General features: G+C 40.5%; 2 protein-coding genes across 2 annotated transcripts; one reads left to right on the top strand and one right to left on the bottom strand.

Moving 5' to 3' along the window:
- Positions 1-352: 352 nt before the first annotated feature.
- On the bottom strand, positions 353-1,486 carry LOC138901914 (uncharacterized). Its single transcript, XM_070189713.1, has 2 exons — positions 1,100-1,486; positions 353-964 (listed from the first exon to the last, which is right to left on the bottom strand). Exons 1-2 carry the CDS (start codon positions 1,484-1,486, stop codon positions 353-355), a joined length of 999 nt encoding a protein of 332 aa, XP_070045814.1.
- A 5,814-nt stretch (positions 1,487-7,300) lies between these two features.
- LOC138901913 (uncharacterized) lies at positions 7,301-8,173 on the top strand. The gene has a single exon (XM_070189712.1). The coding sequence runs from the start codon at positions 7,301-7,303 to the stop codon at positions 8,171-8,173; it is 873 nt and encodes a 290-aa protein (XP_070045813.1).
- The last annotated feature ends 7,595 nt before the right edge of the window (positions 8,174-15,768 follow it).

The raw sequence follows: 15,768 nt of genomic DNA, 5'->3' as shown, positions 1-15,768 counted from the left end.
TGATAACACTCTTGTTTGAGATAGCACTAGTACCAACATGCTTAACATATGAAACATCACCATTAGGTAAGAATACCTTCTTAGAGTAAGGAGGATCAACTGTATTAAATGAGGTTACCTTCTTAGAGTAAGGAGGATCAACTGTATTAAATGAGGTTAACAAGCTAAGATCAGAGACCATATGATCAGTTGCACCTGTGTCAATAATCCACTCTTGAATATTATCAGTAGCTAAGAATGCAGTACTTATACCTACAGCATTGGCAGTAGATGAAGAGTTGGATGCCTTGTTGAGAAACTGAAGTATTTGATCATATTGGTTCCTAGTAAGAGTTAATGGAGCCTGTGAGAGTTACTGATACGTTGATGCAGATGAAATTGCAGCATTACCTGCAGTATTGCCCTCTATAGTGTGCATGTGAGATGCTTCTAGAATACAGCCTGTAGTCACACACATTTGGGTTGTGGAATTCTTTATAACATTGTTAGTCTCAGAAAACACATTGTAAGTATTTCTGGCAGTGGTAGGTGCTCCCCCTTTCATTTTGTATTTGAAGTCAGGTGGATAGCTAATGATCTTATAGCAATTCTCTTTGCTATGTTCCTTAAGCTTGCAAAACTCACACTGTATGTTATAATATTTTCTGAATTTCTGACCTCCAGTTGGTTTAGAACCATAAAATGTTGTAGATTCATAGTGACCAGCATGTACATTAGGTCGAGGACCTAGAATGCCAGATGTGGCTGCTACATTTCTTTGACTTTCATCACTAACTAGCATAGCATAAGCTTGATTTACAGAGGGTACTGGCTTCATCATAAGTATTTGGTTGCGTGCGTGTGAATAGGAATCATTCAAGCCCATAAAAAATTGATAAAGTTTTTGTTTGTGCAAATACACAATGAAATCCCTAGACTTAACACAATCACAACCAGGACTAGGCACTAGTGCCTCAGCTTCATCCTAAAGATCTTTAAGCTTGGAATAGTAAACAGAAACAGAGGAAGTACCTTAACTGAGAGTAGCAATTTCTTTGTGCAAATATTAACATCGAGTATCATTTACCTTATCAAATCGCTCTTATAGATCCATCCATACTGCATGTGCATTGGTGACATAGGCAATTCCACTGATTAGGTTTGGAGCAACTGCATTCATTAACCATGAAAGCACAATTGCATTGCACCTTTCCCAGGGGTACCAATACTTTTCACGAAATCGTTCCTTTTTCCATTTGCCATCCACAATTCTGAGCTTGTTCTGACCGAGCAAAGCAATTCTCATAGATCGATACCACAGCGAAAAGTTGTCCATACCGGTGAGTTGAAAAGAGATGAGAGAAATCCCACTGGTATCTGCAGGAGCGAGATACAGAGGATGAGTAGCATCGACTGTAACTCCTTCTTCAAATTCATCATCAGATGAGATATGAGAATTATCAGTTATAGTAGTTGGATTTTCTAACTCTAAATCATCTACCACCATTGTTGAGTAGATTAGGGTTTCGATGAAGAAATTGAACTGGAAAAAATGAATTTGAGAAGAAAATTCAGAGAATGCAAAGCAGATGTTAGATCGAATCGATTATGAGCTACAATCCATAGCTCTTTGCTCTGTTACCATGAAGAATTAAGAGAAAGAGAGATGAAGAAGATGACATGCAGAGATAGAAAAAGAAGAGAAGAAGAAGAAGAAGAAGAAGACTCTGTTGTGGAACTGTTTCATTGAAGCTCAAAAAGAAAATGAAGTACACGTGACTAATATATACATCATCTATGCTTAGCTGTCACCAACTAACTAACCTCTCTACTAACTACTTACTTAACTGACTAACCAACTTATAAATAATACAAAGTACAGCTCTTGCTTTAAGTTTTGTTACTCTCAACAGAAAGGTCGGCGACTGCGGAAGAGGAGGCAGTGGTGTATAAAGTGAGGTTGCCGGCTAATGAAAGAAAGGAACATTTTTTTTTCCAGGTCTTCTCTAGGTTGACTAAAGGGAAAAGACGATGTATTTTTCTAGGTTGACTAAAGGCAAAAATGGAGAAGCAATAAGAAAGAACGAACCTCCGCAGGAAAATTGCTCTTTTTTCCCATCGTCTCTGGAGCATTCCTCTCACTGGACAAAGAAGAGCAAGGTGGAGAAGGGGAAAAGTTGGAATAAGAGGAAGATGGAGAAGGGTTGGAAATGTGTGAGAAATAGACTTACAAGATCCCTTATCTTTGGGCATGAGTTTATTTTTGTCCTTTAAATATAACAGTGAACAAAAATAATCCTTTATCTTTGCAAAAAGTACACTTTTGGTATTGGGCCAACGTTCAACGTTAATTTTAATAGCTATTCTGCACATGATTTGCACGTGAGCGTGCTCCTTCCAGATAGTAATACGATAGCTGACCTTTATGTTTTAAAAAACGGTAAAGGGCCAAATATACCTCTCTACTTTCGAAAATGGTCTAAGAATACCTCTCGTTATACTATTGGGTTATTTATACCCCTATAGTCATACTTTGGTTCAAATATGCCCCTCATTTAAACGGAGGAACACGTGTCATCATCATGTTGGTCAATTCTAAATATCTCCTAATTAATTAAAAAGACCAATTACCCATACCCGATTTTTTTTTTTTGTAAAAACTTAAAAAAACTAAAAATTTTTTTACTAAAAACTGAAAAAAATAAAAATATTTTTTTTCCAGTTTTTACAAAAAAAACTGCTTTAAAAAGACTGAAAAATATTTTCTAAAATAATATTTTTGTAAAAACTGAAACAAAAAAAAGCTGAAAATCATTTTTTTAAAAGAAATTATTTTTTGTAAAAACTGAAAAAAGCTGTTTTTTTTTTTACTAAAAACTGAAAAAAACAAAAATATTTTGTTTTTCCAGTTTTTACAAAAACACTGGTTTAAAAAAAGCTGAAAAATATTTTCTAAAACAATATTTTTGTAAAAATTTAAAAAAAAACTAAAACGTAATTTTCTAAAGCAATATTTTTGTAAAAACTGGAAAAAAAAATATTTTTTTTCTTCAGTTTTTAGTTAAAAATATTTTAGTTTTTTCCAGTTTTTAATTGCTTTAAAAAATTATTTTTCAGTTTTTACAAAAATATTATTTTAGAAAATATTTTTCAGTTTTTTTAAAGCAGTATTTTTGTTAAAACTGGAAAAATAAATATTTTCGTTTTTTTCAGTTGTTAATAAAAAAATATTTTTAGTTTTTTTAAGTGTTTACAAAAAAAAAAATATTTTTTGGATATGGGTAATGAGTCTCTTTAATTAATTAGGAGATATTTAGAATTGACCAACAGGACGATGACACGTGTTCCTCCATTTAAATGAGGGGTATATTTGAACCCAAAGTATGACTGGAGGGGTATGGATAACTCAATAGTATAATGAGGGATATTCTTAGACCATTTTTGAAAGTAGAGGAGTATATTTGGCCCTTTGCAAAAGACTTTTATGTTTCACCGACTCGGCAATTCCCAACCTTTTCCATCGCCAATATTTGTCAACTTCGGCAAGCCTGTGTAACTCATATGCGAAGTTCAATGTCCAGTCCTTTCCACATGGAGCTACCTCGAAATCTAGTCTCTCAGAAATGTTAAGGTCTATTCGTACCTGACTCAGGCAGAATTAATAGGAGGTGGTGGCGCGTCGACGCCGGATCCCGAAAAGTTTCTTGTTAGGAGGAGCTCATCTGCCGGTAATCTTGCTACCGGATCTTCGTTAGATTATTACACCAAACTACCAAAGTAATGTCGATTTATTCATTTCAGAGCAACTAAATAAGCTTATGAATTCTAATTACTAGAATTCCTATTAATATAGTAATAACATTGGAAATAACTTTCTTCAAAGTTGACATAATTATTTTTTTAGTGTTATCATTTGTCAATAAATTTCACATGGAACTTTGATTGCGGTTCCCTGCTTCTCTAGTCCCACGGTATTTTTTATGGATAATGCATATTATCTTCATATCTTGGCATTGAAAGATAAAGACTAAAATGAAAGTAGAGGTTTATGAAAGGTGCAAACGCACGTTAGAACCAACCGTTAGTTTTTAATGATGAAAGTTGATCAAGACCAAAAGTGTCCACATTTTGCAAAAATAAAGGATTATCTTTGTTAAGTGTTATATTTAACGGACAATAATAAACCCACCACCGAAGATAAGGGATCTTTTGAGTCTTTTCCTCGAAATGTGTCATTAATCTGTAACTAGAGAAACACGTGTTTCTCTTTCACGGTTAAAAGATAGTTTTCAATTTAGCCATAAAGAACTTGATATCTACGGAAATGCCCTTCCCGTCCTTCAAAGCTTCACTTATTATATTGTTGATGAAAAATCATCATAATAAGAGCACAAAGAAGAAAAAAAGGAATAGGACAGCCATCCAAATGTCAACCATAACCACACACATTACAAAAAGATTGAAATTCACAAGTGCGGTCCTCCAAAATATGGACAAGGATCACCAAAATAAAAATAAAAAACATTCAACAAATTCTCATTCTAAGATGTCATGTCTACAAAGATAATGAAATATTAAACTAAACTAAAATTTAAAAATTTGAATAGACAAAAAGTAAAAGTCTAATCTAGAAAAATAACTAATTTCTAAGTCCCGGCAACGGCGCCAAAAATATTTTGCTCCCAAATTCACACACAAGTACACGTGGTCGTACAAGTAATAAAATGATAAGTCGAGTATCGAACCCACAGAGACTTGTGTTAACTACCTACTAATTTTATCAAGATTGTTATTCAGTCGAGTCAATAGAGTTTCAAAGTGTGATTATACTAAGCAATGGATGTAACAAGTAACTAATTAATCAAGCAGAAAATAATTGTTGTGTATTCAGTAGAGATGAATATTCCAGTATTGTGATCAATTCTACTGCGTTCTAATTAACTTTTCCTTTCATACAATGCGCTCATGGTTGCTAATTAATCGAATAATTGCTCTCGTAGTATTCTTCCGAATTACTACTCGCCCATTCAAAATAGATTAACGCTTATATTCCTATGGAATCAATCTATTAAGAACGCATTAAGATTACGATATTCAAATTGAGCATGGTGACTAGGTATATTCCTATCCTAACCACAAATCCGCTCCCCCTCAGAGTTAAGATCATGCCCCTCCCCCCCCTCCCTCAAAGTTAAGATCATGCCCTCTTCAATTTTTCTCTAATATAGATGTAGCTTTCCCAAGCATAGCATAGATGGTAAAGAGAACCTAACCGTTGGCCAGACAATTAAACAGTTAATCACAGAATTAAAAAAATAATCATATATTAGCAAATTATCATCAAGGTTTAGTCAAATTCAAACAATAATATTCATGGCTAAATTCACAACCCCAGAACTTATGGGTTTTAGCCACTCATGATAAAATCTAAACAATTTTACAAGGGTTGAATAGTTGAAAATGCTAAGAAAGATGAAGAAAAACTGAGAATCCTTGCTCCTGAGTATTCTGTGTGTGTATTTTCCTCTCAAAGTGGCGTCTCTCCCTCCAAAATAGGTTTAGACTTGCTTTTATACGAGTTGGGGTGTCTTGGGTCGAAATAACCTTGTCCCGGTCGAGATAGAAAACTTTTCCGTCACCCAGCGTCCAGGGTAGCGTGGGACGCTCGCCCTGGCACTGGGGATTTTGATGCCTCTGATTTCTGCGCCACAGGTTGCGCCCTATGCTAGCTTGGGCGCTACACTGTGGCATTTTTCCATTTCGTTCCCTTTTTTCTTCAAATCGCCCACATTCGTCTCGCATTGCCTCCGGATGATTGCTAAACATAAAAATACCACGAATTAGCACAAATTATTGCATTACACATCCGAAATATACGAAACATGAGTAAAATGTGAAGCAATATGCATACAAATATACATAGTTTAAGCCGAATATCATAGCTCATCTAGAAATTCCTCTGGCACTACATCTGCAAATCGAGAGTAAAGTGGATTCACCTCTTGTGAGAAGAACGAAGTAGATGCTTGAGATTTTAGACAAGGCCTTTTGTAACAAGAATAGGCAACATCTACTTTATATGTTTTCTTTAATTTGTTAAAGTTTATTTTTATCGTTGTGCTATTCCAGTCTATCCAATTATCATAGATGAAATTATTTGAAAGGTGCTTGCTGATTTGCTTATGCTACTTCAATGTCGTAATTCATTTCTAGATCCGGAGCCTCCTCGTAGAGAACCTCAGACATCATCAAGAACTGCTCCAATTGCCAAAGTATAGGTGTATACGAGTAGAACTGGTCTCATAGTACATCCCGATCTCCGACATGATAAGCCAAGCTCTAGATATGGTAATAGGGGAGCTTAGATCGAGGTAGAAATCTCATCAATTTGGAGTCCGTACCATAACACCCGCCCTCGATGATGTCGAGGCCGTGATTCGGGATCGGTCCCTAGCCTCGATTAACTTCGAAGAAGGTTATCAGGTAGTCAAGCTCGGCCAACAGAAGGCCGTGATATCCATGACCGACCGAATATCATGGCGGAGATATCGGCATGTATCGATAAGAGATCGGCAATCAGTTAATTAGAGGATTGTTTTACTTTTTAAAGAGTTGTACCTAATGTAGGACACCCCTACTATATAAAGGGGGTCTGATTACTTATAAAACATATTGTGACATGCATTCCAAAGAAATACATTATTATTATTCTCTTTATGATCTTATTCTTCTGTCTCTTGATACCATTCGAAGTGCACTCGGCTCGAGAGTGGTCAACCTTCCAAGGCAGAAATTATCCAATTTGTGTGGTTTGCATTTACTTTATCGTTATTTATTTCAATTGCAATCCAATTTATTATTTTGTGTCAGGTTAATCCGTGTATCTTTAAAATCACTTACAAATTTAATTGTTATCCGATTTTGAGGGTAAACAATTTGGCGCCCACCGTGGGGCTAAGGATAATAGTGATTATTTGATACAAATCTCCATAACATACACTGCTTTATACTTGTTCTTTGAAGTATCTCTAATTTCAAGTTAAAACTCAAAATGTCGAACTCTTAATCAGCACCCTTACATGTTGACAATAAGTGCGATCATCACGGTGAAAATAATAATATAGCGCCCGGTGACGAGGTACCGCCCGTTAATCCCATTGGAATTCCAGTCGCAGACCCAATTGACGCTAATTCACATGTGGCTATCGACACAAACCTGCCTACCGACCCCGAGAATAACGTACGTGGTGGAACCCGATCGGCAGCTCAAAATACACAAAATATTGGAAGAGACGGGATCAATCTATGGGTGATCTTTAAAATGTTGCAGGCTCAACAAGCGGTGATATCTCAGTTACAGAACCAAAGCCGCACACCGAGTAGAATTGAACCCAATCCGTCCCAGGAAGTCACCCGCAGGGATGTACCGGTCGCAAAGAGGTCGAATGAAAATGAATCAGGGACTAACCCCGAGATCATAAAGATGCTTGAAGAACTGATCAAACTGGTAGAATCAGGGAAGAAGAAAATTGAAGCTAATGAAAAAAAGGTAGAAACCTACAATTTCAGAGTCGACCAAATTCCAGGAGCACCGCGGATATTGAAAGGCCTGGATTCCAAGAAGTTCGTGCAAAAGCCTTTTCCTCCGAGCGCGACTCCAAAGCCAATCCCTAAGAAATTCCGCATGCCCGAGATTTCTAAGTACAACGGAATAACTGATCCAAACGAGCATGTAACCTCCTACACATGTACCATCAAAGGGAACGACTTGGAGGATGATGAGATCGAGTCTGTCTTTTTGAAGAAGATCAGAGAGACCTTGTCAAAAGGAGAAATGATATGGTACCACAACTTACCTCCTAATTCTATTGATTCATTTGCTATGCTTGTAGATTCTTTTGTGAAAGCACACGTCGGGGCTATCATGGTCGAGACCAGGAAGTCGGAACTTTTCAAAGTAAAGCAGAGGTATAATGAGATGCTCACAGAGTTCGTGTCCCGATTTCAAATGGAACGAATGGACCTACCACCTCTCGCTGATGATTGGTCCATTCAGGCTTTCACCCAAGAACTCAACGTTCGGAGCTCATTAGCTTCACAGCAGTTGAAACATAACTTGGTAGAATATCCGGCTGTCACTTGGGCCGACGTCCATAACCAATATCAATCGAAAATCAGGGTTGAAGATGACTAACTTGGGTCCCCTTCCGGGTCCGTGTATCCCGTCAGAACCATCGATAGAGTCAAGAGAGACATCGATCGTGAACCGAGATCAAACAGGGATCGGTATCATCTGTACAATAAAGACCGAAGAAGCAGTGGGTCTGGGCGTAGCTCTATGAGAAATGAAAGGAGAAGTGATCGAGGTCAGAGAAACCGGGTACTCATGAGAAAAAACAACTTCGACAGGCCTGTCGGGCCTAAAGAAGCACCGAGATTATCATAGTACAACTTCAATGTCGATGCCGCCACTATTGTATCTGCCATCGGATGCATCAAAGACACCAAATGGCCTCGACATCTACAATCTGATCCAACCCAAAGGGATCCTAACTAGATATGTAAATATCATGACACTTATGGCCACAGAATGAAGGATTGCCGACAGTTGAGAAAGGAAGTAGCCCGACTATTCAACAACAGGCATCTTCGAGAATTCCTAAGCGACCGAGCCAAGAATCATTTCAGGAATAGGGATTCTAACAAACAGACTGAACAAAAAGAACCTCAACATGTCATTAACATGATCATCGGTGGGGTCGATGTCCCTCATGGGACGATGTTGAAGCGCACCAAAGTATCCCACACGAGGGAAAAATGGACTCGAGATTACATACAGAAAGGAACCTTGTCTTTCAATGACGAGGACGCGGAAGGGATCGTGCATCCCCATAATGATGCACTGGTAATATCTGTACTCATAAATAAATCTCGAGTTAAGCGTGTGTTAATTAATCCAGGTACCTCGTCCAACATCATCCGATCGAAGGTCGTAGAGCAGCTCGGTCTACAAGATCAAATTGTACGTGCAGTCCGGGTCCTTAACGGATTCAACATGGCATATAAAAGCACTAAGGGGAAATAACATTGCCGGTGAATACCGCCGGGACTATCCAGAAAGCTAAGTTTTATGTGATCGAAGGAAACATGAGGTACAACACTTTGTTCGGGAGGCCATGGATCCACAACATAAGGGCAGTGCCCTCGACTCTGCACCAAGTGTTAAAATTCCCAACAACACGTGGGATTAAAACAATCTACAGAGAATAGCCAGCTGCAAAGGAGATGTTTGCGGTCGAAAAGGCGATTTCGATATCCGCACTTGCAATGACAAAGGGGCCGAGTTCGGTCACAAAGCAAGAAGCTAAATAGGAATTACTGACACCAGCCCCGACCCAACCGAAAAAACAAAGGATTGATGAAGACGATGATTAAGGGGTTCCCAAGTCTTTTATAGTCCCCGATGATTCTGACGTCACTAAATCGACTGTAGAGGAGCTGGAACAGGTCATATTTATCGAGAATCTATCTAAGGTATACCTGAGCACGGGGTTAAGTCCCTATCACGCCCCGACCTCGGGAAGCATGACCGACACTCAACCGAGATAACCCGGCCGAGAAAGCCTATTGGATTTCCTTCTACCTCACTCACCCATAAATAAAAAGAAGATAAACTTCATTAATTAACACCAAGAGGTTTCATGAACAATACTAAATCCATCGCCATTAGTTACTTCATTTATATAGTTTCAAAATATGTACACTTTCGTAGTTTGAAGTGGAACATGTAATACACATACGACGTTAGTCTCTTGACTTTCCCAATAATAATACACAAGCCACACCATGTCTACAGAGCCTCTAATAGATATAAAAGAGTACAATGATAGTGCCGACAATAAGGCTTCGGCTATAACTCAAAACATACTACACACGGAACAAAAGGTGCACAACCCCAGAATGAAGTGGGGCTCACCAAGTCAGCTGGGAAAAGAGTGTACCGCTATCACTAGTCGATGCCTCCTGCTGTGGAACCACCTGCATTCATTAAAGATGCAGTACCCATGGCAAAAGGGACGTTAGTACATGTCGAATAGTACTAGTATGAAAACCAAAATATCTATTCAAGGACATGGAAATACAACATGAATATGAAGAATCATGGTAACAATAATAGGGCTTAGATAGCCATACAAGTCAAAACAGATTTATTAAGAACTTCCAATAACATTATAAATTTCAAGTCGGGGATCCTCTACAACTATCTTTACAAAGAACAGCCTTGCCACCTCACCCCAATTATACGGGTGGAGGTACAATCACAATACCAGAAACTCTACACAAAGTGGCCTCGCCGCCTCACCCCAATGTATACGGGTGGAGGTGTATTCATAATACCATAACTCTACACAAAGAGGGCCCGCCACCTCACCCCAATGTATGCGGGTGGAGGTGTACTCACAATACCACAACACTACACAAAGCGGCCCCGCCGCCTCACTCCAATATATGCGGGTGGAGGTGTACTCATAATATCACAACACTACACAAAACGGCCCCGCCGCCTCACCCCAATATATGCGGGTGGAGGTGTTTTCACAATTCCACAACTCTACAAAAAGAGGCTCCGCCGCCTCACCCCAATGTATGCGGGTGGAGGTATACCACAATACTAAACAAAGCGGCCCCGCCGCCTCACCCCAATATATGCGGGTGGAGGTGTACTCACAATACCACAATACTACACAAAGCGGCCTCGCCGCCTCACCCCAATATATGCAGGCGGAGGTGTACTCACAATACCACAACATAACCACAACACAATGATGTAAAACAATAGGGAAACAACACCAACCACATTGCCATTAAACATTACATTATCAAAGAGGAGCAACCTCAACATAAGCCGTACAGGGGAAACATAATTTATGGAAAGATTGCTTTCAACATCTTGGACACAATTACACAGCTATTCAAATAAATTAGGATACTTCTTCTTCATCTCTTCTTCGGCCTCCCAGGTGGCCTCTTCGACTTGTTGGTTTCGTCATAATACTTTCACGGAGGCAATCTCTTTATTCCTCAACTATCGAACTTGCCTATCAAGAATTTCAACTGGAATTTCTTCATAAGTCAATTCTTCATTAACTTCAATTGTATCAACCGGAACAATGAGCAACTGGTCTCCAACCACCTTCTTCAACATGGACACGTGGAACACCGGGTGCACTAAAGACATCTCTAGAGGTAGTTCAAGCCTGTACGCCACTTGGCCAATCCTCTGAATGATCCTGTATAGTATGACATACCTCAGACTCAACTTTTCTTTCTTACCAAACCGTATTACGCCCTTCATGGGAGAAAACTTCAAGAATACCCAGTCATCCTCTTTAAACTCCAAGTCCATGCGACGCACATCCGAATAGGACTTTTGATGATTCTGAGTAGTTTTCAACCGTTCTGTAATGATCTTAACCTTCTTCGTAACCTGACACATGAGGTCCGACCCTATCTATTCTGCTTCCCTTATCTCGAACCACCCAATGGGAGATCTACATCTCTTACCATATAAAGCCTCGAACGGTGCCATCTGGATACTAGCATGATAACTGTTGTTGTAGGCAAATTCTATGAGCGGCAAATAATCATCCTAGCTACCCTTAAAGTCAAGAATATAAGCGCGCAACATATCTTCATGCGTCTCAATAATCCGCTTTGCATGCCTGTCAGTCTACGGGTGAAAGGTTGTACTAAGATTCACATGAGTACCTAAACCTTGGTGAAACTTCTTCCAAAAATTATCCGTGAACTGTGCCCCCCGATCTGAGATAATAGAAACTGGAGTGCCATGCAACCTAATTATTTCCTTGATATACAACTAAGCATATTATTCTGTTGTGTCGGTAGCCATAACAGGTAAGAAGTGTGCTAATTTTGTGAGTCGGTCCACAACTACCCAAATTGAGTCGAACTTGCGAGGCGTGCGATGTAGTCCTATCACAAAGTCCATAAATTATCTCCTACTTCCACATTGGAATTTCTATGTTCTGTGCCAACCCACCGGGCCTTTGGTGTTTGGCCTTCACTTACTAACAATATTTGGACATCTCGCCATAAAGTCCGCTACATTCCTCTTCATATCATTCCACCAGTAGACTTCCTTAAGATCATGATATATCTTTGTGGAGCCCGGGTGTACGAAATACCTAGAAGTGTGAGCCTCAGTTATGATTCTTTCCCGGAGACCATCCACATTTGGAACACATAGTCATCCTTGGTACCTTAGTATACCATCATCCATGCCAAAAGAAAAGTCCATGGTCTTATGTTTATGAATCCCCTCCTTCAATTGTACCAACTACAGATTGTTGTATTTTTATTCCTTGACTTTCACAATAAGCGATGATTCAGCCCTATTTTGCACAATCACTCCTCCTTCACTGGAATCCGCAAGGCGGACTCCCAGACTATCTAACCGATGAACCTCCTTGGCCAACAGCCTTTGATATGCCTCCAAGTGAACCAAACTGCCCATAGATTTCCGCCTAAGAGCATCCGCTACAACATTAGCCTTCCCTGGATGATTTAGAATATCAATGTCGTAGTCCTTGAGTAACTCAAGCCATCTTCTCTGCCTCAGATTCAATTCCTTCTGCTTAAATATATATTGAAGGCTCTTATGGTCCGTGAATATATCCATATGGACCCCATATATAATGACGCCAAATCTTCAATGCAAATACCACTACCGCAAGCTCTAAGTCGTGTGTTGGATAATTCTTATCATGATTCTTGAGTTGCCTTGAAGCATAAGCTATAACCTTGCCATGTTGCATTACTACGCACCCAAGTCCGATTCTCGAAGTATTACAATATATCACAAACTCATCTGTACCCTCTGGTAGGGTCAACACCAGTGTCGTAGTCAATCTTGATTTCAACTCCTGGAAGCTTCTTTCACAAGCATCTGACCATTGGAACTTAACTGCCTTCTGCGTCAATTTAGTCAATGGAGAGGCAAGAGTAAAGAACCCCTCCACAAACTTCCTGTAATATCCAGCTAAGCCCAAGAAACTGCGAATATCTATCGGAGTTGTAGGTCTAGGCCAATTCTTCACAGCTGCAATCTTCTGAGGATCAACCTTAGTTCCTTCTCTGGAGACGACATGTCCCAAGAATGTACTAGATTCAAGCCAAAATTCACATTTCGAAAACTTCGCATACAACTTGTGTTGATATAGAGTCTATAGAACTTCCTTGAGATGATCGGCATGGTCCTCTTGACCTCGTGAATATAACAGAATATCGTCAATGAACACTATCACAAAAAAGTCAAGAAAAGGCTTTAAGACGTGATTCATAAGGTCCATGAAAGTTGTTGGGGCATTTGTTAGCCCAAAAGACATTACCAGAAATTCAAAGTGCCCGTACCGGGTCCTGAAAGATGTTTTCGGAATATCCTACTCATTGATCTTCAATTGGTGATACCCAGATCTTAAATCAATCTTGGAGAAGTACTTAGCACCCTACAATTGATCAAACAAGTCATCTATCCTTGGCAGTGGGTACTTATTTTTTATTGTAACCTTGTTGAGCTGCCGATAGGCAATACATATTCTTAGCGACCCATCCTTCTTTCTTACAAATAGAACCGGTGCGCCCCAAGGTGACACACTCGGCCAGATGAAACCCTTCTCTAATAAATCTTTCAATTGTTCCTTCAGCTCTTTCAATTCTGCTGGTGCCATTCTGTAGGGTGGAATAGATAAAGGTTGCGTGCCTGGCATCACATCAATCCCAAAATCAATATCCCTATCTAGCGGGATCCCAGAGAGCTTATCCGGAAAGACCTCCAAAAATTCATTCACCACCGTTATAGACTCAAGTGTAGGTGCCTCAGCATCGATGTCCATAACCCGGACCAAATGGTAGATACATCATTTGTTAATCATCTTCGTGGCCTTAAGGTAAGAAATAAACCTACCCTTTGGCATCACATCATCCCCCTTCCATTCAATCACTGACTCATTTGGAAATTCAAACCTAACGGTTCTAGTTCTACAATCAAGCTTAGCAAAACATGAATAAAGCCAATCCATTCCTATCATTACATCAAAATCAACCATCCCCAATTCAAAGAGATTGGCCATGGTGTCGCCAACTGGAGTAGATATAGAGAATGACTCATGGAGCTATTCCGGTTCTATCCCAAATTCCATAGCAACATAGGGAGTGACATATGACAAAGTGGAACCTGGATCAATAAGAGCATACGAATCATGAGATTGGACAGTCAATATATCTGTGACAACATCTGGAGAAGCCTCTGAATCCCGAAGCCTCCGCATAGCATAAAATCTGTTGGGTCCTCCCGAACTCTGTGCACCACCCCTAGCTGCACCACGCCCTGCGGGTGCTGGGGTGCCTCGAGCTGGAGAAGGTTCTGTGGATGTAGTAGTTGCAGAACTAGTTGGCTGCACCGCACCTCTACGCATGATCCGGCAGGACGAGCGGCAATCTCTCTATATGTGACCCCTCACACCACACCTGTAGCGTATAGGTAGGTCCATGAAGCAGACCCCAAAGTGCATCCTCCCACACTTAGGGCATGGGGGCCTCCGCTGTTGCTGGAATCTCCCTCTACGGCGACCCTGCTGGTGGGGTCCCTTGTTGCCCTGACTAAGCCCGAATGGCTGTGCTCTCATTGAATACTAAGCGAATGACTGAGATGGCCCTAATGACCCTCCCCTAAATTTCGACCTACCACTACCACCACCGGAAGAACCACCAAAATTTCTCGTGGACCGGGCCTTGCTGCTACCCTCTCGCTCCCTTCCATTTTTCAGTTTGCGGTCCTCTGTAGCTTGAGCAAATGCCACCATTTTCCTGTAGGTCATATCACAATTCAAGGCAGTCGTAGCGGCCTCATTAATAACCAAAGGGTTAAGGCCTTGCACAAACCGGCGCACTCTAGCCTCCATAGTGGGCAACATGTGAATAGAATACTTGGGCAGGTGCACGAACTCCATATGGTACTCCCACACATTCATGCTACCATGTTTTAGGCTCTCAAACTCAGCGGCATGGGCCGCCTTAGTCTCGGCAGGCAAGAAATGATCCATAAAGGCATCAGTGAACTCACTCTACCTCGCCGGAGGGCTCCCCTCCTCACGGGACTCCTCCCATATCTCAAACCAAGAATAGGACACCCCTTACAGGCAGTAAGAGGCCAACTCCACTCCCTCCGTCTCAGTAGCACGCATAACTTGGAGAGCCTTGTGCATCTCATCAATGAAGTCATGGGGGTCCTCCTCAAGATTAGTACCTGTGAACACTGGAGGATCCAACTGGAGAAACCTGTTCACCCTGGAACTAGCGGAATCCCTTGGTTGACTAGAAGAAGTAGGTGCAACATTTGATCATTGGGCTTGGGAGGCCACTATCTGAGCCAACATCTGTATGGCTCCCCTAAGATCCCTATCAGAAATAGCGGGACCAGAAGCTGGAGATGGAGGTGGAACAGGAATATCAGTTGGAGGGGCCGTTGCACCCTCAATAGGTGTAAGAACTGGTGCAGTCTGAGCAGGAATAGTAGATTCAGGCGATGTAGTAATTGGGGGAATATCCTCACCCCTCGGGTACTCACCCGCATCATCAAATATCGAATCAACTGCCACTCCTAGGGTAATAATGGCTCTTGGCCAGTTCGTGCCTTCTTCCTAGGCGCCATGTACTGAAAGTTAGAGTAAAGCACGAGTTAAAGGAGGAACAATCTTACAATCAGCTTTA

Source organism: Nicotiana tomentosiformis, chromosome 11 (genome assembly GCF_000390325.3).
Source record: "Nicotiana tomentosiformis chromosome 11, ASM39032v3, whole genome shotgun sequence".
Classification (NCBI taxonomy): domain Eukaryota; kingdom Viridiplantae; phylum Streptophyta; class Magnoliopsida; order Solanales; family Solanaceae; genus Nicotiana; species Nicotiana tomentosiformis.
The sequence above is the reverse complement of the archived record's forward strand: the minus strand, read 5'-3'. Positions and strand labels throughout refer to the sequence as shown.

Coding starts and splice junctions, on each gene's coding strand:
- LOC138901914 (XM_070189713.1), bottom strand. CDS start 1,486: ATGGTGGTAGATGATTTAGAGTTAGAAAATCCAACTACTATAACTGAT. Junction 965..1,099: donor ATGTCACCAATGCACATGCA/GTATGGATGGAT, acceptor AAAGATCTTTAG/GATGAAGCTGAGGCACTAGT.
- LOC138901913 (XM_070189712.1), top strand. CDS start 7,301: ATGTTGCAGGCTCAACAAGCGGTGATATCTCAGTTACAGAACCAAAGC.